The sequence below is a fragment of the Ursus arctos genome, unplaced genomic scaffold (genome assembly GCF_023065955.2).
Source record: "Ursus arctos isolate Adak ecotype North America unplaced genomic scaffold, UrsArc2.0 scaffold_1, whole genome shotgun sequence".
In the NCBI taxonomy this organism is placed as follows: Eukaryota; Metazoa; Chordata; class Mammalia; order Carnivora; family Ursidae; genus Ursus; species Ursus arctos.
Window position 1 is genome coordinate 50,644,537 of NW_026622763.1, and position 24,599 is coordinate 50,669,135.

Below are 24,599 nucleotides of genomic sequence, written 5' to 3' on the forward strand. Positions count from 1 at the left end.
TAGAATAACTGAAAATATTAAAGAATTCTTGATATACTAAAAAAAAAAAGTGATGCTGCACAGTGATTTTCCTAATCTCAGAAGACAAAACTAATAAGCTCTTAAGCCCCAGAAACATCTATTTATGTTATCCACAGGCTTACTTTTGGAGGCTTTTGCTTAACTTTCATTCCTTACTCTATCACATTAATAGCTTTGGATTTATTATATTTCTAATATAATAGAACAGAACAGCACAGAATGTGAACTGAACTTTATGATTTATTCAATGGTAAATACGCTTTTTCATATTTCAGTTTACCTATTCAATTATTAGGATGATCTTTATAAAACACAAAGCACATGATAAATTATTCATTTCAAGAAAAAGTAAATAGGCCTTCCAGTCTTGTATGTCCAAACAGCATGGTCTTCCTCAGTGAAATAAGTTTTGGTGCCCACAAATTTAATCTAATAATTCTACTGAACTTTAAGAGTTTTTATTAAAGCCAGAGAGAGAGCAAGAGTATGCTGGGCTCCAAATATAAACCCTAAGCTGACACAGTATAGGTTAATTCCTGTGCAGGTTACAAGGACTTCAAATATTCACATATCAGAACCAGCCTATGGTAGAAACTATATAGTTACAAGTTGGGTAGAGTTCATGTCAGCTTAATAAACCCAGGAGCACAGGGAGCTGATAAGATAGAGGTGATTACATCTTTTCTCTTAACTGAAGCTTGTTCTCTATGTGTTAAAAGTATCCAATCTACTTTTTCAGAAAACAGAATGACCTACTTTAATGGCCTATTTTCCAACTGTGCTTTAGAATGCCAAATAACTTATTTTTAAAACATGTGACTTAATGCTTATTTTTTAATTTTGCCACTCAAAAATTAATATCCAGTGGTAAGCAAGCAACTGCTATTTATTTGTGCTCTAAGATGACACTACTTAACTCAATTTTGTTCCCTGCACGTACTACCAACGACTTCCTTTATAATGCATTCATTCTTCTCACCCAAAATAGCCCTTAGAAGAGAATGTGAGAATTCAAGACATGAGAGCCTATTTCAGCATTAGTAGTTTATTCACTCTCCCAAAATATTCCATGATATTGGTCAAAGAAAAGTAATATTGTATATTGGTTAAGAAGATCAAGTTAGAAATCTAGAGCTGCTCAGTAAATCCGATAAAAGCTGAAAAAAATAAAACAGGAAAAAAGATTACGGAGGGGACAGTTATTAGAAAGAATGAGTAAATTTAAAAAATGGAGAAGTCAAACCCAGGGAAAGAGGCTAATATGGAGGTTAGAAGTGAAAGTATAGTGTTCTACAACAGCTTGCAATGTTCACATAGTATTTAGACATTTAAGTATACCTTACTTCAGAACACTTACACAGAAGTGTTTCAGAGAAACCAAATATTTTCAATATTTTCCAGGAAAGCTTTAAAATCAACCAAGCACAACCAACCAAAACCAAAAGCAAACCCTTCTCTGAAGCTTTTCGAAAAGTGAAGTATTTTTTTGTACTACAAATGACCAATTTCTAATTTAACTGCTTTATAATTTCAGATTTTATATAAGAGGTTTTCATAAAATACGATACACATATGGTAGAATCTCATCACTAGAAAGAGTAATTTAAAATTAACTATTGTATGTGAAAGTAATAACCCTCCAGTTAAAGTGTCCCATTATCATGAAAGGCTAGTTAGAAGATAATTTATAAATCTTTACAGGGGACATCAAACATAGGTCTCTATGAGTTCATTATCAAAATAGCTTAGGTGGACACACAAATACCGGTACTAATTCTGCACTATAAAATCCTTCAAGAGTCCCACTACAACTCCATCTGTTACAGAGGACAGACTGACGTTGTCTACTGTATCTCAAAGAGCAGGAAAAATAGTAATTACAACAAAAGAAAATACACCTTAAAAAAAAAAAAGACCAGAATAAATTATGTTAGAATTTACTGTTAAAGTAGTTTGGGGTTGAAACTTTTCTGAGCAGGGGCATAGACAGGTATGACATAGTTAAAAAAACACTAATACAAATTACATATATATATAGATTTATAGATTTATATTTATAATTTTGTTCTGTTCCCTGTAGTTGAGTGGCAGGGTTCTGAAGCACCTTGATAGTATTCCAAAAAATAAAACAGTACACAGTATGATAGCAGCTGCTACCAGAACGGGTTTCTCTGTCCTACCTCACCCCCACCCCTGGAAGACCATTTCATTGAAGCTATCTATCTTCAATTAGTTCACTAACTCAATTTAAGCGATTATTCAGCCTATTAAAAAAATATGTAAGCAATGTGACAAAAAGCAGAATAAAAAATTGGGTCAAACAAAAATAATGTTACATCTGTCAGTAACTTCATTTTGAGTGGGAAAATCTACTCTATTATTATTAATTTGAAATGGTTTGAACTAAAAATATGAACTATAAAAACAAGGACCTGATTACAATTTCAGTTTACAAATAGTACAAAGCTATACATTATAAAAATTTACTATAATAACACATAGCATTTTGATAAACTATATCACTTTATACTATTACTGATGATTAGGCTCTTTGAAATTTGCCAATGTACATATATTAATTGAAACATTTAATCAAGCATTTAATAGCTTAAAAGTTAAGCCAAAGAAACAAGTTTGTTATTAATTTATAATTATTTCAGTTTATTATAAATTGACACAAACAATATGGAAATTTACATTCCATCTTAAAAATGAAGCATTTTTACAAAAATAGTATTTAAACAGAATAATCCTAAGCCCTGAAAGTCTGGCCAGGAGTCACTTCTCCACTATAGGGACACGGTATTATCAGCATCTCAATGTTTGTAAGCTGCCACAAGGTAAAGGAATGTTATTTTAATATATTCAACTTAAAAATACAACTTTAAAGCTCCCCCCCCCTTTTTTTTTTGGCTAAAATCTGGATACTTTCTCTCATAAGATGACTTCTCCAATAAGAGACTGATAATACAAACTCTCCACAACCTCTGATTACAAACTAAAAATTCAGCATATGTTTCACATACCTTTTTGAGATGTCCTAGTCTAAGTTTGAAAATTTCTTCCTGTTCATGATATTCTGCCAAAGTCAACCTGTCAAAAATGAAATTGTAATTCTAGATATTAAGATTAATAGTTATTGTATTTTATTAACAACCAGCAAAAGAAGATAATTGGAAATACTACAATGCTGACAACTTTTAGCCAAAATATAAGCCAAAAGTCCTTTACAATATTCTTCAGAATATACCTAATACTTAGAGATGGAACAACTAATTCATAAATTCAGCAACTATTTAATGAGTGCTATGTATCAAGTGATGTTCTAGAATTTCAATCCTAAGGGTACAATGAAAAAGACATTTTCTCTTTTCATTTTAGTTTGAACTTACATTCTATAGTCTCCACTAAGGAGGCAGAAAAGAAACAACTTAATAAAGAAATAAAATAAACCCAAATAACAGTAAGCGTTATGAAGAAAACAAAAAAGAGTGGTATGATAATGACATTGGATTACAGTAATTTGTACTGAGTGAGAGGTGGTCTTGATCTAAACATCAAAAAGACAACTACAAGAGAACCTGGGCGAGTTATGTTCTAGACATAAGTTACAGCAAGTGTAAGGATGCTAAGATGGACACAGGCTGGCATACTGTAAGAAGAGAAAAAAATGTAAGCATCAAAACAGCCAGAGAAGCAGGGGCCAGCTTATGTATGGACTTCCAGACCAAGGAGTGAATTTCATTTTATTCTAAGAGTACTAGAAAATTACTGCAAGAGAGTCAGTCCAGTTGGGTACCGGTTTAAAAAAAAAAAAAAAAAAACAAACCTAGGAAAATTTTTTTTTTCTGTTTCCATGTGTTAGGAAAAGGAATGCTAAAACTATAGTCAAAGCACCAAATTCTTAATAAATATAATAGACATAAGACTTTAAATCTTGAAAGTACTTTATAGTTATTTTATTAGTCGCAAATATTCATATGTAACTCTGAAATATAACTAGCTTAATACATGTAGAACCATTAAGACATAAACACTTATAACATTTCCTGAGGAAAAAATGATTGTTTTCTGATAAAATAAAACCACTCCACAATAAAACAAGTTCCATTTCATACACCAATACTGAAGGTATTGCTTTTATCAAGCCTGTTTGCTTACTCATGTGTTCTGGGGGGTGTTTGGCAAAGCTCCTAACCTAGGTATGATTTATTTATGTTTACTCAGGTCCCTCGGCAACATTTAGTGAATGTTATTCTGCTTCAGCTAGATGTTAAATTTGCTAATTCTAAAGAAACGGTATTCAAAGGAAACAAACAAAAACCTCCAAGAAATTCAGTTAGTATTCCACTAGAAACATCTTAAGAGCGAAACATTTAAAATTAAACCTGTCTACCCAGTCTTAGGTTAACACAACTGCTTCATTTTATTATACTAAATATAGCAACAGTGGATAGTTGTAGCAGATGCTTCAAGTAAACTTAGAGAAGTGTTACAGTGTGACTGTAGATGGAGTGAAAGGAGGGAAAGGTAATGTTAAAAGGTTTGGAAACCAAAACGGATAAAATCTCACCTAATTTAATAAACAAAAGCTACAGGAATTTTTGGCAAATACCTTCTGGATAGGCATATATGTCACCAATGAAAATTTGGTGCACTTTGAGTTTCTCAAAATTTTTGAAACTACATTCTACTAAGAAATCCAGCTCTCACGCAAAGTTGCAAAGCCCTTACATATGCAGACAGCTGGGAATTTCTGTAATTTAGAGGTAAGCATGTTTTGTTGTATCTATAGTTTTCAATAGCTACTATTCTTATGAGTTAAAAATGAATTAATATCAATTAGTTCCATGATGATTTAGTTTGTTGAATATTGTTTGGTTATCTTACAGCATAATGTAATGCATATTTGCTATTTAACTGCACTTAGTTCCAGTTGTTATTATGTTTTGTTTTGTGGTTCAAACCATCCACATCCCTACAGCTAAAGCAAATGCATACAAATACTCCCTCCCTAAATTTTCTTAGTAGAGTGATATTTCTTCATTGATTTAAAAAACTTTGGACCCCAGAGCATTATTTCATAGATCTACTCCTGATATTAAACACATACAATTCTCACTGAAGATTAATGTAACTTTCATCATCAGAACTTAGCTATTTACTTCTTGCATTTTGATTACTACTACAATAACTATTAAGCTTCAAATAAATAGTAAAAAATATATATTGACCACTTTCTCTCTGCTTGGTTTTGAAGCACTAATAAGCTAATTCTGCAGAAAGTACTATTAGGCTACTCAAAGTGTCAAAGTTAAGGAATGCAATTTATGGTAAATAAGACTATTACAGGCACTTAAGAAAAAAATAGCAAGCCCATTTATTTGTATAATTTAGCAAACCTTTAGTGAACATTAAACTATGAGCTATGCACTGAGGATTAGATTTTTTAAATGAGGGAGGGTAGGACATGAGACTAGTCTGCCTTTGAAAAGCCCCCCAAAAACTAGGAATAGAAGTTCCTCAACACAATATAGGGCATTTATTAAAAACCCACAAATGACATCATACTCAAAGGTGAAGGACTGAAAGCTTTCCCCTTAAGATGAGAAATAAGACAATGATGCTTTCACCATTACTATTCAATATTGTGCTGGAAGTCCTACCAGAGGGGTTAAGTAAGAAAAAGAAACATAACATCATGCATCAGAATGAGAAAAGAAAAAGTAAAACTATCTCTATTTGCAGATGACCTTAACTCTAGATGTAGAAAATCTCCAAGAATGAAGAAAAAAACATCACCAGAGCTAATAAATCAGCAAAGTTGCAGGGTACAAAATCAACCCACAAAAATCAGTTGTGTTTCTATACACCAGCAATGAACAATCTAAAAAGGATATTAAGAATACAATTCCATTTATAATAGAATGCAAAAGAATAAAATACCTAGAAATAAATTGAACCCAGGAAGTGACTAGTATACTAAGAACTACACAACAGTGCTAAGGAAATTAATGGAAACTAATTAAAAGACTTCTATGTTCATGGATGAGTAGACTTAATGTTGTTAAGAGGGCAATCCTCTCCAAAGTCATCCATATATTCAATATAATTCTGATCAAAATACAAATGGCCCATTTTGCTAAAATGGAAAAAAAATTGCAAGGGGCCTCAAATAGAAAAAACAATATTGAAAAAGAAAAAACAAAGTTATAGGACTCCCATTACCTATTTCAAAACTTACCTTTTACAAAGTTATGGCCATTAAAACGGTTACTCTACCATAAAGACAGACATATAGGCCAAAGGAATAGAAGTGAGTACAGATATCCATGGCCAGGTGATTTCTGACAAGATGCCAAGACCACTCAATGGGGGAAAGAATAAGTCTTTTCAACAAATGGTACTGGGACAACTGGATAACCACATGCAAAAGAATGAAGTTGGACCCCTACCTCACTCTATATAAAAAATTAACCAAAAAGGGATCAATAATCTAAATATAAAAACTAAAAATAGAAAACTCTTAGAACACAGCACAGGGGTAAATGTCCTTGACCATGGATTTGGTAAGGGATTCTTAGATTTGACACCAAAAGTATGAGCAAAAAACAAAACAATAAATTTAACGTCATAAAAATTAAAGTCAAATCAAACCAAAGGACATTATCAAGAAAGTAACACAATTTACAGAATGGGAGCAAATTCTACATATCATGTATCTGAAAAAGGTTTCGTATCTAGAACATATAAAGGACTCTTGTAACTCAACAACAATAAGACAAGCAGCTGGATTAAAAACCGAGCAAAAGACTTCAATATCTATGCTAAGACCAACAAGCACATTAAAAGACATCCAACATTATGAGCCTTCAGGAATGCAAACCAAAACCACAATGAGATGACACTTTACAGCTACTAGGATGATTATAATCAAGAAACAGAAAATAAGAAGTGTTACCAAAGATGTAAAGAAATAGGAACTCTGTCTACTGCTGGCGGGAATGTAAAATATTGCAAATAGGAAAAATAGTTTAGCAGTTCTTCAAGAATTTGAACACAGAATTGCCATATAACCTTGCAATTCTATTCCTAGGTATAGACTCAAAAAAAAAAGAAAGAAAAAAAGAAAGAAAGAGAAAGAAAAAAGAAATGTCTCATTCTATCCATAGTGTGAAAGACACTAAGATTGAGATTCACAAAATGATGCTCTATTAAAAAAAAAAAAAAGGAAGGCGTTGCTGGACAACATTTTTGCTAATACTTCACACAGGTTCGAAATGGTCTTTAAAAGATTAAGCATGCAACTCACAGGTCCCCTCAGCCTTCTCAGCAGAAGCCAAAAACAGTAATGGGATTATCAAGAAAAGAACCTAGAGGATCCTCACATCTAACGGAATGAATGTGTGTGTCAGAGGGGGGAGAGCCATGAGATCTTCTGACAACTTTAAACAGAAACACTGCCAGCTTGGCATTTAAAAGGGCAGAGAGAGTACAAAATGAAAGGCTGTCAGACCTCCAAAATTCTACAAACAAGAAACAGGCTGACAAAGCTCCTCTGCTACATATACATGCTAACCTTAACAAGAAAGAAACCTTTGTGAAACAGACTCAGAGGAAAGAACCTTGAGTCCAGAAGGGGAGCCATAACCATAGAAAATTACTACCAGACTTTGAAACCAAATGGGAGTTTGACTGGATGGATTTTGAAACTATTTGGGAGCAGTGACTCCTTTCGTTTTTTTGTTTTTTTTTTTTTCTTCCTGCTTCAACAAAATGTCTTTAATTGTTATCCTATCCCTGTCCCCACCATCATATTTTGAGAAGTTGTTTCTTGAGGTTCACAGATTAAGAGGAATTGTGTTTTGGGTGGATTATACAGGTTCTCACCCATACCTAATTTAGATGAGATTCAGAAAGTCTGAGCTGATGAAAATTCTGATGAGATTTTGGATGCTGAGTTGATGCTATAATTGGGTTGGGATGTCACTGTAATTGAGATGTTGGGTTGATTCTTTGGGGGATGTTAGGATAGGATGAATGTATTTTACATGTGGGAAGGATGTGAATCTTGGTTCAGAGGGGAGATGGGTAGGCAGAATATCAGCTTCCAAAGATACCACATCTTAATCTTTGGAATTTGTGAATGTTACCTTACATAGCAAAAGATTAAGTAGGATTAAAGTTGCTAATTAGCTGACCTTAACATAAGGTGATTGTCCTGGATAATACAGCTATGAGTACACAGAGCAAAGAAAAAAAAATTTTATCTGAAGGAAACTAGGAAAAGACACAGAAGAGATAACATCTGAACCTGATTAAAGAGGAGCAGCAGGAAGAAGAAACGGCATACAGGGCACCATGGTGACTCAAGTGCACAGCATGTAGATATGAATGCAAAAAGAAAAATCAATGTACAGTGTAGATTAAGGAAGTTCTTCTACTGACTGCTAGGAGTTTTAATCAAAGATCAATGCTGCAGGGCGCCTGGGTGGCACAGCGGTTAAGCGTCTGCCTTCGGCTCAGGGCGTGATCCCGGCGTTGTGGGATCGAGCCCCACATCAGGCTCCTCCGTTATGAGCCTGCTTCTTCCTCTCCCACTCCCCCTGCTTGTGTTCCCTCTCTCATTGGCTGTCTCTATCTCTGTCGAATAAATAAATAAAAAAATCTTAAAAAAAAAAAAAAAGATCAATGCTGGAAGTGCCTGGGTAGCTTGGCTGGTTTAGCGTCTGACTCTTGGTTTCGGCTCAGATCATGATCTCAGGGCCATGCCCACATCAGGCTCTGAGCTCAGCAGGAGTGCAGCTTGAGATTCTCTTTCTCCCTATCCCTACCCAACCCCTCTCCAAAATAAATAAATAAATCTTAAAAAAAAAAAAAAAAAAAAGACCAATGCTGAATTTTATCTCATGTTTTTTGTTTTGGCATCTATTATCATATGATCTTTCTCCTTACATGGAAAATTAGATATTTTTTTAATGTTAAACCAACCCTGCATACCTAAAATAAACCCAACTTGGTCTTGATAAATTTTCATTTTTATATATTACATGTTTGATTGCTAATGTCTTATTTAAGATTTTTACATTTGCGTTTATAGTGAGATTAGCCTGTAACTTTCCTTCTTTGTATCATCTTTGCTAAATTCTAACACCTAGATTATGCTGGTCTCATAAAATATGCTGGAAGTATTTCTGACTTAGCTATTCCTTAAAAAAAAAAAAGTTTTAAAAAAGACTGGCACTACTTCTTCCTTAAATGGATGTTATAATTCAAAAATGATGTCATCTATACCTGGATTTTTCATTTTTTAAAAAGATTTATTTTAGAGAGAGAGAGCAAGAGAGAGAGAGGGAGAGAGAAACTTGAGCAGACTCCTCACTGAGCTTGGAGCCTGCCATGGGGCTAGATCCCACCACAAGGAGATCACAACCTGAGCCAAGAAACCAAGAGTCAGATGATCAACCAACTGCACCATCCAGGGGCCACTCGATTTTTAATTTTATAATTACAGATTCAATTTCTTTAATAGTTACAGAACTATTTAGACTTTTGCTTATTCTAGTGTCAATTCTGTTAAGATTTTTCTAGAAATTTATCCATTTCACAAAAAGTTCAAGTTTAAGCCATTTGTTATTTTGTTTTCCTTTAAATATCTATAGACTCTAATAATACCTTTTTACATTTCTGATAATGGTTGTCTTCTCTTTCAATTTTATTAGATTAGTTTTGTTTTGGAATAAAACACACATTTTTTGGATTGACTGACTCTCTGTATTGTATATGTTTATTTCCTGTATCATTAATTTCTACTCTTTCTTCTTCCTTCTTTGGTTAATTCTACTGCTCATCTCCTAACTTACTGAAATAAATGCTTAGTTTATAAAGTTTTCGTTTTTCTTCTTTTCATTTATATGTACATAAGGTTCTAAATTTCCCCCAGATACTGGTCAGACTTATCTCACAAATTTTGCTATATGGCACTTTCACTATCACTCATCTAAAAATATTTTTCTCATTTCCACTGAGATTTTTTCACTACTTTATTGTTAGAGATTTCTAATCTAATTCCACTGTGGTCAGAGAACATATTCTATGATTCTAATCCTATAAGTTTCACCCATGAGTTCAACCAAATATTTAAGTAAGAAACAATGCCAGTCCTAAACAAACTCTTTCGATCTCTTGAAATTTGTTGAGACTTGCTTTATGACCTAACATAATAAATTTTTATAAAAGTCTATACTTAAAAAAGAACACATATTCTGTAGATGTTAAGGGTATTCTACAAGTGTAAAGTTTGTCAATCCCACTGAAATTTTCTATACCCATACTGCGTGTCCTTTTTTTTCATTGTTTTATTTTTATCTGCATGTTCAATTACTAAGAAATGTGTGGGTTGAAATCTATTATGACTTCTGAATCTATGTCTCCTTAAAGTACTGTCAATTTTTCATTTATCTTGAGACGATGTTACCACATGCACACAAATTTGGAATTACGATATGTTCCTGGCGATTTGAGCCATTTATAGTTATGAAATAACCACTTTATTTCTTATAATTTATTTGCCTTAAATTTTACTGTGTCTCATATAATATAGCTTCCTTTGGTTGGCATTTACCTGGAATATTTTTTTCTTAACTTATATTCCCAGTATATGTTTTTCTTTTCCTTTGCCTACTTTTAAGAATTTTTTTCTGTTTGCCTTGATTTTTCTGAAATTTATGATGTGTCTATGTATTTCTATTCATTATACTTGGAATTCTCTGGCCTCTGTGAACCTATAGATTGATCTTATTCATCTGCTTTAAAATATTCTTAGTTATTTAGTCTTCAAATATTGCTTCTGCTCCATTCAAGATGGTTCTTCTATGGTCAGGTGACTTGTCTAGTAATAATTTCAAGTCAAAAGACAGTAAGACACCTTAAAATAATCACCAACCTAAAACCTAAAACCAGTAAAAACCATTCTGAGAATGAAGGCAATATAAAGTTAGTTTCATACCAAGAAAAAACTGAAAGGCTTTGTCATTACCAATAGAACCACACTAAAAAAAGAAAAAAAGAAAGAAAAAGAAAAAATTTCTAAAGGGTATTCTCGGGCAGAAAAAGCTTACTAGGTAAAAAAAAAAAAAAAAAAAATCAAAGATGTAAGAATAAATGAAGAGTAAAAGAATGATAAATATGTAAGTAACATTTAGATGAACACAGACTATACCAGACAAAGAGGTCCTCACATAGGGGACAGAAAGAGAGAGAAAATCAAATAAACAAAAACTGAGCAACCCAATAAAGAAAAAAAAGGGACAGAGATGAGGCAGGATAAAATCGATCACACAAAGATCAGATTTAAGCCCCAATAAATAAATAAATACATACATAAAATGAAAATAGATTAAATGCTCCAACAAAAGATTATTCAAACATGATTTAAAAAAAAAAAAAACATTTGTCAAAACCCATAAAAGGTATACTACACCAAAGGTGAATTCTGATGTGCACTATAAACTCTCGGTGATAATGATGTGCCAACGCACATCCATCAGCTGTAACAAACATGCCAGTCGGGGGCAGGACACTGACAGTGGTGGAGGCTGTGTGTGGGGACAGGGAGTATGTGTGAACTCTCTACTTTCTACTCAATTTTGCTATACACTAGAACTGCTCTAAAAATAAATTTTATTAATTAAAAAAGTCTATTATATTATTTACAAGACAAGTAATCCACTAAATAACTTCATGGTATGTAAAATATAACCTTGAGTTAAAATCAAAGCTTTAATGAGGAAACACAGTGACCTCTAAAACTTCCTTAATATAAAATAGAAGGTAAAATATTACTGTTTACTTTGCAGTCAGCCTCTGTGAAACATGAAATACATAAATAAAATCAAAACGTAATTTAAAATATATTTAACATGAGGCCAAAATCTTGATTAAAATTAATAATAATTAACGCAAGGGTCATTTAGACATCCATAGATAATACTTTCTATGCAAACTACTCTGAAAAGAAGTGTATGTGACTAAAAGTAGGACCTACTACCTAAAAACCTCACCGAATCTTGCTGGTAGTTAAAAATTAGTTAAGAACCAGGAACCATGCAAGTACTTTAACATGCATTACCTTGTATCATCCTTTCGATACTATGATATAGGTACTTCTGCAAGTGAGGAAATGGAGACTCAAAGAAGTTAAACAGCTTACCAAAAATAACAACCTGAAAGGGTCAAGGATGGATTCCACATCTGTCTGTCTACAATGCTTAAAGTCCTAACCACTACATAGTAGTAACTTCATTTTCTTTGTTAATTTCTTGACAGAAAAATACAGATTTAAGGTTTCTATTCTAATTATACTAGATGTTCTGCACATACACTCTAGTTGTTCTAGTTACCACCAGTGATTCGAAAGGAATTTTTAGAAGACAGTTCAGAGAAGAGCCTCTAAAATATAATAATATATAAACCAAAGTGATTCTGGGGCACTTGGGTGGCTCAGTCAGTTGAACATCCAACTCTTGATTTTGGCTCAGGTCATGATCTCAGGGGCCTGGGATCAAGACCCCCATCATTCGAGACTCCCGCAGCGGGGAGTCTGCTGGAGATTCTCTCTCTCCTCTCCCTCTTCCCCCTCCTGCTCTCATGCATGCTCTAATAAATAAATAAATCTTTAATTAAAAAAAAAGTGCTTCTATGGCTTTTTTCCCTATTTAAATCTGCATTTGTATAAGGATACAGTCAAACTATTATGTAGTATCACTTCATCTGCCATTCCAAGAACACACAGAAGTTTAACTTCACGGTTAGTTCTCTGTCAACATATATAATAAAGTGGGGTGGAAATAAGACAAGTCTATGACTATTGAACTATAGGTAGGGCTGTTAAGTATCTTGGAAGACAAGTAAGCAAAATACCTGTGACAAACTTGAAAAATGGAGAAACTAGTGAGAAGGAGAAAAATGAAATTCAGTCAAATGCTTATGTGACAATATTTAGCATTTACTGACCACTTTCCATATGTCAGAAAACTGTGCTGCATATTGGGAATATAGAGATAAAACTCTGAGAAAAATGCTACATACAGAACAGGCACATACAAAAGGCTATGGGCATCTAACCTGAGGGGAAATGGGGGAGAAAATGGGAAGAAAAAAAGTTAGAGAAGGCTTCCTACTGAAACTGGTACTTGAGCCAAGCCTTAAAAGATGAACAGGCAATGACACTGGTGAAGAAAGGCAAGGAACAAGATGTATAAAGGCACAGAAACAAGAACGCCTAATCCACTTAGAGAACTAAAAGAGTTTAACATAAGATACATAGGACAGATGTTGGAGGTGAAAGGAAAGAGAAAAATAAGGCCTACAAAGAGTCCTTCATGAGGGTGAATTTTATCCTGAAGGTCAGTGAAGGAGGTTAAATGTGAAACTGGCATGAAGAGACACATAATAAACAGTAATCGAGGTTAAAAAAAGAGATGAGGTCCTAAACTAAGATAGTGGCAATGCAGATGGACAAATACAAGATGCTACAGAAACAGACACAGAGAATGAGGGAAAGGGAAACATTTCAGGATGTTTCTAGTGTCATTAACAGAGTAAATGGTGATGCTGTGACTGAAGAGACAGAGGGCACTATCACATTACATTAAATTGATAATTAACTCCTATCCTTTAGGGATCAAGGAAAAACTTTTAGGAGGAAATACCTAGTATGGGATTTAAAAGATGGATTTAAAACCATGGGTTGAAGTTTGAAAGTTGGCGGTGAAGGATAGGCACTGGTTAGTGACAAAAGATGAGGCTACAGTGATCAGAAGATGTCAGATCAAAAGTGCTTTAAGAAATCATCTTAGGACTTTCAGGGATTCTATGATTCAAGAAACAGAGCTATGTTAGGGTGATAAGAAAGAGAACAAAACGATCATATTTTGCAAAAATGATTCTGATTGCAAAATGAAAATGAACTGGATTGCTAAACCAAAGTTGAAAGGAGAGGTAGGAGAGAAAAAATAACCCAAGAAAGAGAGGACGGTAACTTGAGTTAGAATGGTGTCAGTGGGGACTTACATAGGTGCATACACTTGAGATGTAGAAGGACTGGAGTCTCCTAGGAGTGGAATTAAAGCTTACACACACTGTACTCTATATAACCACTCATCTACCCATCTACCCTTAATTAAGCAACAAATTTACTATTTACAAATGTAAACCATTTGCTACTCTTTCTTAAAATATCAATAGCTGAATGTTTTAATTCCAATTTACAAAAGCCCCCCAAGATTAGAAAAGGTTTGAAGATGGAAGTAGATTTTGAGGTGGATTTTGAAAAATAAGCTTGTTACCACCTATTTATTAATGGAAAATGATAAAAATGGATTAAGGACAATAAATGAAATCTTGATCTAAAATATTAAGGATGATAATAAAAATCTAGCATGTGGAACTGAAAGGATGTAGTACCTTTTACTAACAGAGAAAACACAGGAAAAGGCAAAGGGTATATATATGGATGTGTGGATGAGAGTGAGAGAGAGAGAGAGAGAGTGTGTGTGTGTGTCTGTGTAAAGAAAGAGACAGACTGGAACGGAAATGGTAATAGTAAACAGTTTTTGTTTTTTTCCATGTTTTTAGTAAATACAGTTTTGAAAAGACTATATTAGCAGCACATAAGTACTGGTAACAACCAAGCAAGGATATGACATTCAAAACTGAGATACATTTAATACTCAAGAGAGAAAAGTGGACTGGAGACAGAAACTTGGATGTCAGGAAGCATATACGTGGTAACTGAAACTCTGAGAGTAGCTAATTTTCAAGGAGAATATGTAGAGTAGGAAGTAAGATGACCAAGACAGATTCTTAAAAGACACTTACATTTTACAAATTGGCAGTGTAAATGATGTCCATAGAAAAGACTGAGAAAATGAGCCAGAAGACTTAAAATGAAAATTAGGAGATCAAGGTATTTCAAAAATAAAGGCAAGAAGGAGTCTTTTGGGGGAAAAATAAGAAGTCAACAATATTCAATGCTGCCAAGTTAAAGACTCAAATGTCTATGGCAATGAGCATCAAAAAGATAGTTAACCTTTAAAAGGCAATTTCATTTAAGAAAGAAGAAAATGGAAGGTGAGACAGAAGAGACTGCTATGAGCAAGTCTTTCAAGAAACCTGGTTATAAAAATGACAGGATATAGAGACTAGAATAGAGGGATATACAATTGAAGCAGAGTTTTTGGTTTCATTTTGTCTTCTGAAAGGAGGGAACCAGTAGAGAACAAAAGGCTGACGAAAGAAGATAATGAAGGTACCCACAGAAGAGTCCCTCATGTAGCAGGTTATGGGATTCAAAGCACAGATGAAACATTACCTTTCAACAAAGGAAAAAAAGAATGCATCCACATAACGATATCAATGTGCATGCGCGCGCGTGTGTGTATTTTCTACTCACAAAAATTTAAGTTCTTGCAGAACAAAAATATGTTTGGACACATCTGTAAATCAAAATTTTAATAATGGTCTTCTCTGTGGATGGGATCATAGTCTATGTTGTTCTATTATGTTTTTTCATATTTTCCCAATTTTCTATGTATAATAAGCATTTAATCATTTAAAAATCTCTTTGCCCACTGAACTATAAAGAGCAGTTCATCATTAATGCAGAAAATTCAGAAAAATAAAAGAAGGGAAAAAACAATACCTATAATCTACCAATGTACTACTGTAGAGGTTAAGAAAATGTATGTCACAGTTATTAAATTTTCTCTCAGAAAAAAAAAACATTAATGGAAACACAGAATTGAGATAATCAAAACTGATAACCGACTCTCTCATTTAGATATGAAGAAAGAGTGGATTCCAGTTTCCTCTTAGCTGCTAAGTCATCATTTTAAAAGAAGATTAATAAGTCTCCACTTACAAAGGCTGAATTTGGGTATTTGAAGATTATTAATTTAGAGGTAAATTTTAATACTGCCTTCTTTCCTGGCCATAACTATTTTCAGTATTTAAATATTAGTGTAAATATAAATAACATCTAACATTCATGCTCACTGGCAACGATTTAGAAAAAAGGAAAATTAAAATGGAGGCTTACAGTTGTGGTAAATTTGGTCTAACAAAGGGATCATTCTCTGCTCCATTGACTGCTTTGTTTTTCCTCTGTTTTGGTTCAGAATTGGTAGAGGGTGCCTGAGAATTATTAGCTGTGGGAGGTTTACGTTTGGCTAGAAGTTTCCTTTGCCTTTCAATATCTTCCCTTTGCTGATTCACCCATTCTTGTTGCCTGTATAAAAATAAATGTAAAAAACCATATTAACTTTTCATTACTCTTTACAGTTAAAACATGAATATACTAATAAACATGAAAAAGCGTATAACAAACAAAAATTATGGTTCCACCTTTCTGAACGTATTTGTACTCACTGTCCAGGTCTCATCTGAAGCATTCACCTCTGAATTCCCTAAATCCCCTTAACTAGGGAAAGATTTGTTGCTATATTTAATCTCATGGTACCTTGTAGATCTCTAGCTCCTTCTTTCTAGTATCATTCCTTATAGATACTTGATTAGAATGTCTCTAAACTGTGTTACTCCATGAGAACGGAGGCCACATCTATTTTACATCCTATTGTATCCCTAGTGCCCAGCATAATCATCAGCACATATTAGGAATTCAGTAAAAACTTGCTCAATTAAACAAATGGGCTATTAAAATAAAGAACAGAGGTAAGCACAGAGTAGCTTTTAAACGCGCATCTCATCACTTTGTGTTTGTAGAAAAACTTTAAAAAGACAATTTAACAGAGTGCTGTTTTCTAAATTTGTCTTTGTCAAAAAGATTTTGGGAATGTGCAAGCACTACCTTGAAATGAAACAAAAATTGACCTAAATATAAGAAACTGATGAAGAAAAGAATTTTGACAATTTGAAGGAAAAAAGAAAAAAAAATAAGGGAAACAAGAAAAATTAGCAGGGCTTTGAAAAATGAGCAATTAATAAAAGTAAAAATATTACTGCTTCCCGTTCAAGAATCTAAAGCTTACTAATTCTAAAAACTAATAAATATCATGTCTATTATAAAAATATAGGTTAGAGATTCAGCAACTATCCCATCACACAACTTGTTTGCATAGTAACCATGTTCCCTTTTAGGTCACCTCAACATGCTAAGAAAAAATTTTTAAAACTCTACATGGTTATGATACTTAGATTTAAAGCAAGACAAATGTTTCAACTCTTTGGCTCCCACTGCCGTCAAAGCAGAACTACAGAACTTCTGCTCTGCTGACCCAAAATTGGCTTTACACAAATTGCTGGTTCCTATGATTCTCGCCAGATAGTAGGAGAGTATGACCAGAATGAAAGACTCAATAGCCACCTAGGCAGAAGAGTAAAAGGGTGGAGAAAATTCAAGAACAGGAGTTTAATCCAATTTTCCTTTGGAAATAGAAATAAATAACTTCATTTTATTAAAAAAGTTAATTTTTAAAGCTAGTTTAGAGCACAATTAAGATGCTATAAATGAAAACAAATGGCAATAATCCTAGTGTTTAAAATCCTAACGGCAAGTGAAGAATTACTGGAATGAATATAAAGCTAATATCTGATTATTTAGGAATGACTACACAATTTAGGGATCATTAATTTAACATTACTAATATTTATTTCTCTTCTCATCCACCAACTACTTTGGGTTATATCGCTGATAAACTACTTAATTCACACTGATAAGCAGCTTGATTTAAAATACGCATATATAACAACACACAGTAGGCCCTCAATACAAGAAATGCAAGTGATTTTTTAAAAACAAGATTACTGTTTATTATGAAAGAATGTAACTCAGGAAGAGCCAGATGGAAGAGATGCACAGGGCAAGGTGTGGGGAGAGGGTGTGGGGCTTCCAGGCTCTAACTGCTCCACTCTCCCAAACCTCCATGTGTTCACCAACCCAGAAGCTCCAATTTGGCTCTTGACAGCTACAAACAGAGCTTATATTTTAGATTTGCATTTTTAGTTTGTATTTAAGGTTATATTATGTAGCCTATTTTATTCACTATCAGGAAAACTGTAGATCTGAGTTTAGCAGTAGAGGTTCTTACTTATTTAACAGCCAAAAATCATGGTTTCTATCCCAACTATATCTCCTAGTCTCTACTTCACTGTCAGTATTTTAGCTCAAGCCTAATCATCTTTCTTTTGAATACCTCAGCTGTCAATAATTTATCTTATTTCCAGTATTAGCCCCACATTATCACCAGTTATCTCTCTAGACCACACACACTACATACAAACCCTTAATAGCTCTGTATAATCCACAGAATTAATGCCAAACTCTCCAGCATCACAAGAACTAAGTTCTTCATTATGGTACACCTAGGACCCAGCAAAGCTGGTGCTGAACAAAAGCTGAATAAATCAACTGCGAGAGAGAGAAGGCCACTCTGTGCGAAGTCCTGGGAACAAGTGTTCGAAACAGCAATGTTTACATACTGAGATACAGCTTTGCCTCCAGTTTCCATATAACTCTATGATCTGAGGTAGATGTTGGCACTACTCCTGTTTTTGAGGTTTAAAAATTTTTCCTGTGAAAACAAAAAAGCAGCACAGGTCCTGGCTCCTCAATACGTAGTCAATCTATCCCTATCTACCACCATCTGAACTCAATTTCTGTTTTAAAGTTTGCCTCAGAGATGCTAAAAGCTACATATTCCTCAACTGATTTATAAATTATTGTATCTGAAGCAGAAGAGAAAAAGTTCCTGTCTTTTCCACAGGAATAGAGAGCACACAAGTGCTGAGTATTAACACTAAAGTAAGGACTGGAGAATGTGGAAAAAACTAAGTAGAAAAGTCCCAAGATAGATATATATATATATCTTTTATACATATATACATGTAAAATCTCCCAATGAAAATTAAAATTTCCTCCCGAATCATCTATAAAGCTAGAAGATACATTTATATTTTGGAAAGTCATACTTAGAATAATATATCATATAGTATGGATGAATGCTAACCAATCAAGAAGTCCGCTAAAGCTGCAACTGTAATACTTTTGTTTTATGTCCCTTTCAAATGTACTAAATGCTGTGATTTCAAAGAGCAGTAAGGAGTAGAAATAGAACATAATTCCAAATCTATAATCTTTGGAAGTAACAAAAACCCAAAGGAACACCACATTTTTTAAAATGTAAGAATGACTAACTTCACAAGATTCTGAAACGCAAAACCATCTGTCCATTGTTCAGTAAATGAAGCACCATGTCTAACTGTTGTGAAGTGCCCAAGGCGTAATCGGTCTTGCATACTCTTCTCTCGGCTAGACAGTTTTTCTTGCGTACTCTGAAAAAAGGAGGAAAAAATCATCAATTTTATTCATTTAAATTTAAAATTGTACAAGGTGAAAAGGGGTCAGTGGAATGAAAAGGAAAATTCACTGAACTTTCAACTTACCTTTTCAATAAGCAGCTTCTTGCTCATTGATATGCACTTATTTAATCGTTCTTTGTATTTTTCAAGTAATTTTTGTTGTTCATCTATTTGCCGTCTGAGATCACAGTTAGCCTACAACATAAGTAAAAATAGAAAAGGTCTAGAATTTGGGTATATGAGACACTTAGGAATATTCTTACATTCTGAATAAATTACATAAAAAGAAAGGATAAGTAAAGTATCTGAGTATGATACTAAAAAAATTTTTTTAAGCATCTACTAACCATGGGATAATACTGTTAAATGCTACGTAACTGTACAGTGGAAAGTACATGGAATTTGTATCCATACACCATGGGTTCAAATCAACACCCTAAGGTATGTAACCTTGGCTAAGTCAAGCCAGTTATCTGAACCTTGGCTTATTCTTTTTATATTTCTAGAACAGGGGCAATACTATCTACTTCACTTAGTTAAAAATAACTAAAATATAGTATATAAAGTGTCTAACACTTAAAAATGAATATGAGTTCTTTTCCATCTTTTGTAACTGATAAAAGTTTTTTCTCCATTAAACTTGTGGATGGCACTACAGATGCCTACCCAACAGCAAACTATTTCCACCATCTTTCCTGGCAACAAGATATCAATTTTGTTGACTTTGTAGGAAACCATATTGCTCAGGGAAGAGGCTTTCTCTAAACTGAGGAGATTAGCTGGATTAGTCTAGTCCGGTGACAAAAGAATAACCTGGAGGGCTTGTTGTAATACGGATTGCTGGGTCACACTCCCAAAAGTTTCTGTGTAAGGAGGTCTGAGGTAGAGTCTGAAAATTTACTGCTAATAAATACCCCAGTAATGCTGATGCTTCTGGTCTGGGAATCAACTTTGAGAACCATAGGTCTCAATTATGGTGGAAGGCAAAAGATCGTGGCATAATATATTGCAAATGCTAGAAGAAAATACCTGCCAATTTAAATTATATACCTAATCAAAATGTTTTTCAAGGAAAAGGTAAAATAAAGAGACTCTCAGAGGACCATAGATGAAATTTAGCAAAAACAAACCCACTTCAACAAAACCCCAACAAATTGCATGTGTGACTTCAAAACTGGATTCTAACATTTCTCTATAACTACAAAGGGCCAAACATAGCCAAAAAGAGAGGATATTTCTTCAATTACAAATCAAGATTTAATATAAAGCCACAGCAATTATGATCGCCCAAATCTATTTCCTTTCTTCATTAAGTAATAAAAACCAACATTTTATTCTGGATTGGTACATACCTAGCTAAACTATCATAATGGTGACTTTAATAAATATTTTGTACCTTGATATGACCTTCAAGATAAAAGCCATACACTAAGGATAAGGGAGCAAAAAAACTAAAGGAGCCAAGATCCCCTATGAGACTGTGAAGAAATCACACCTGAGTTGCCCAGTTCTGTTCTTCTCTCAAAAAATAATATTGTATTCACTTAAAGTATTGTTGCTTATGTTATCTGTTACTAATAAAGACAATTGCTAAATGATTAAAAAAATACTGTGGTATCAGTATAGGAATACACAAATACAACATGGGACAGAACAGAGAATATAGAATAGATCTACTTATATATGGAACCTAGATTATACAATGAAACTGGCAGAAAAGAGTGGACTTTTTAAATTACATGAGCTGGGCAAATGATTATCTGTATAGAAAGAAATTAAAATGAAACTGAATTTCACACCAAACCCAAAAACAATTCCCGTGAGTATGAAAAACCAGACTATAGAAGTTTTCAAAGAAAACATCTTTTTGATCTAGAGGAACAACTTTATGATCTTAGGAGTTAAAAAAAATTAGTTCTTTTGGTATAACTTTGATAATAATTTGGTACAAACAAAACATAAACTACAAACAAAAAGACGTATTTAATCATATAAAATTTGGCAATTTGCCACTGGGAGAAAATCAATTTATATGAACAATAAAAAACTGGTATCCAAAAAAAAAAAAAAGCACTCCTATATACTAACAATGAGACAGAAGAAAGAGAAATTAAGGAGTTGAACCCATTTACAACTGCACCCAAAACCATAAGACACCTAGGAATAATCCTAACCAAAGAGGCAAAGGATCTGTACTCAGAAAACTATAGAACACTCACGAAAGAAATTGAGGAAAGCACAAAGAAATGGAAAACGTTCCATGTTCATGGACTGGAAGAACAAATATTGTTAAAGTGCCTATGCAACCTAGAGCAATCAACACATTCAATGCAATCCCTATCAAAATACCATCAACTTTTTTCACAGAGTGGGAACAAATAATCCTAAAATTTATATGGAACCAGAAAAGACCCTGAATAGCCAAAGGAATGTTGAAAAAGAAAACCCAAACTGGCAGCATCACAGACTTCACGCTCTATTCCAAAGCTGTAATCAAGACAGTATGGTACTGGCACAAAAACAGATACATAGATCAATGGAACAGAATAGAGAACCCAGAAATAGACCCTCAACTCTATGGTCAACTAATCTTTGACAAAGCAGGAAAGAAGACAGTCTCTTCAACAAATGGTGTTGGGAAAATTGGACAGCCACATGCAGAAGAATGAAACTGGACCATTTCCTTACACCATACACAAAAACAGACTCAAAATGGATGAAAGACCTAAATGTGAGACAGGAATCCATCAAAATCCTAGAGGAGAACACAGGCAGCAACCTCTTTGACCTCAGCCATAGCAACTTCTTGCTAGACATGTCTCCAAAGGCAAGGAAAACAAAGGAAAAATGAAATATTGGGACTTCATCAAGATGAAAAGCTTTTGCACAGCAAAGGAAACAGTTGACAAAAACCAAAAGACTACTGAAAGAATGGGAGAAGTTATTTGCAAATGTCTTATCCAAAATCTATAAAGAAGTTATCAAACTCAACACCCAGAGAACAAATTCAATCAAGAAATGGGCAGGAGACGCGAACAGACATTTCTCCAAAGAAGACATCCAAATGGCCAACGGACAAATTAAAAAAATGCTCAACATCACTCGGCATCAGGGAAATACAAATCAAAACCACAATGTGATACCACTTCCCACAGATCAGAATGGCTAAAATCAACAAGTCAGGAAATGACAGATATTGGCAAGGATTCCAAGAAAGGGGAACCCTCTTGCACTGTTGGTGGGAATGCAAGCTGGTGCAGCTGCTCTGGAAAACAGTATGGAGGTTCCTCAAAAAGTTGAAAATAGAGCTACCCTACAACCCAGCAATTGCAGTACTAATTATCTACCCCAAAGATACAAATGTAGTGATCCGAAGGGGTACCTGCACCTCAGTGTTTATAGCAGCAATGTCCACAATAGCCAAGCTATGGAAAAAGCCCAGATCTTTATCGACAGATGGAATGGATAAAGAAGATGTGGTGTATATATATGTACAATAGAATATTGTGCAGCCATCAGAAAAAAAAAAAGAAATCTTGCCATTTGCAATGATGTGGATGGAACTAGAGGGTATTATGCTAAGTGAAGTAAGTCAATCAGAGAAAGAGAATTATATGCTCTTACTCATATGTGGAATTTAAGAAACAAAACAGCGATCATAGGGGAAGAGAGGAAAAAATAAAACAAGATGAAACTAGAGAGGGAGACAAACCATAAGAGACTTAATCATAGGAAACAAGCTGAGGGTTGCTGGAGGCGTGGGGGGTGGAGGGACAGGGTAACTGGATGATAAACATTAAGGAGGGCACGTGACAGAATGAGCACTAGGTATTATATAGGACTGAGGAATCACAGGCCTGTACCTTTGAAACCAGTAATACATTATTTGTTAAGTAATTGAATTTAAATAAAAAAATGTTTTAGAAAGTAAAAAAAAAAAAAAAAAAAAACAGCAACCCATTAAGAAAAATGAGCAAAAAACATGATCAGTTATTTCTAAGAAACACAGTTAATAAATATTTTTTAAAAGATGCTAGAAAATAAGAGAACACATAAGAAAAGATAAAAGACACTTTGTTACATCCATCAAACTGGCCAAAAAATTTATTGTATCTGATTATAATAAGCTTTAGCAAAGATAATAAGCAACAAGATCATTTACTGCCCACTGGTCATAGGAGTGTAAATTAATCCAACTGCTTTAGGGAAAATATGGCATTATAAAACAAAACTGAACATGTGCATGCCATGGACTCTGGCCATGTCTCTCTCAAGGCATATAATGTAAGACAAATTTTTCCACAATTGCCCTAGAAGACATGTACAATAATGTTCTTAGCAGAATTGTTATTAGCAAAAAGTAGAAACAAAATGTCCACCAAGAGCAGAAAAAATATATTACGGTATATTCATATAATGCCCTACTATATATAGCATGAAATGAAAAAAGTACATGACAATTCCACATATAATGTTTAGTGAAAACAAGCAGGGCAAAAGGGTACACACAGCGTAACTTTATGGAAAGTTCAAAAACGAACTGAAGGGCGCCTGAGTGGCTCAGTCGGTTAACCATCGGCCTCTGGCTTCGGTCATGATCCCAGAGTTCTGGGATCAAGTCCCATGTCAGACTCCTTGCTCAGCGGGGAGTCTGCTTCTCTGACCCTCCCCTGGCTTGTGCACTCTCTTTCTCACATTCTCTCTCATATAAATAAATGAAATTTAAAAAAATTAAATAAACTGAAATATGTTAAGAATGTAAAGATACATATGATAAAACCATAATAAAAGGCATAATAAATACAGAACTTAGAACAGTAGTTAATGGTAAAAGGATGTGAGAGAGTGACTGGGATGGGATCAGGAAAGGCAAACCGGATGTTTCAAAGGTATCTGTAATTGTGGTAGGATCACAGATGAGACGCTGGTTTTATTGAGTTTCTATCCCAATAGATCTCAATGCAGGCTTAAATTATAATCATCTGGAGGAGCTTTGTTTTTGTTTTTGTTTTTTTTGGAGGAGCTTCTAAAACTACCAGTGCCCAAGCCCCACATCACATCAATTTAATGAGAATCCCTCAGGATGGAGTTGAGGCATGGGTATCTTTATAAAGTGCCTCCCACCCTTCCCATTTGGTGTTCTACCGAGCAGCAAGGGGTGAGAACCACTGCTTCTTACCTTACTCACATTATAAGTATTT

General features: G+C 34.0%; 1 protein-coding gene across 1 annotated transcript in view; it reads right to left on the bottom strand.

Annotated features, from left to right (window-relative positions):
- TLK1 (tousled like kinase 1) overlaps positions 1 to 24,599 on the bottom strand; it is a 137,940-nt gene that overhangs the window by 27,599 nt on the left and 85,742 nt on the right. The window contains exons 9-12 of the mRNA XM_026492580.4: positions 19,483 to 19,593; positions 19,235 to 19,371; positions 16,121 to 16,309; positions 3,048 to 3,114 (exon numbers count right to left, since the gene is read on the bottom strand). Of these exons, the coding sequence (XP_026348365.1) occupies positions 3,048 to 3,114; positions 16,121 to 16,309; positions 19,235 to 19,371; positions 19,483 to 19,593 (504 nt within the window). The remainder of the gene's footprint in view (positions 1 to 3,047; positions 3,115 to 16,120; positions 16,310 to 19,234; positions 19,372 to 19,482; positions 19,594 to 24,599) is intronic.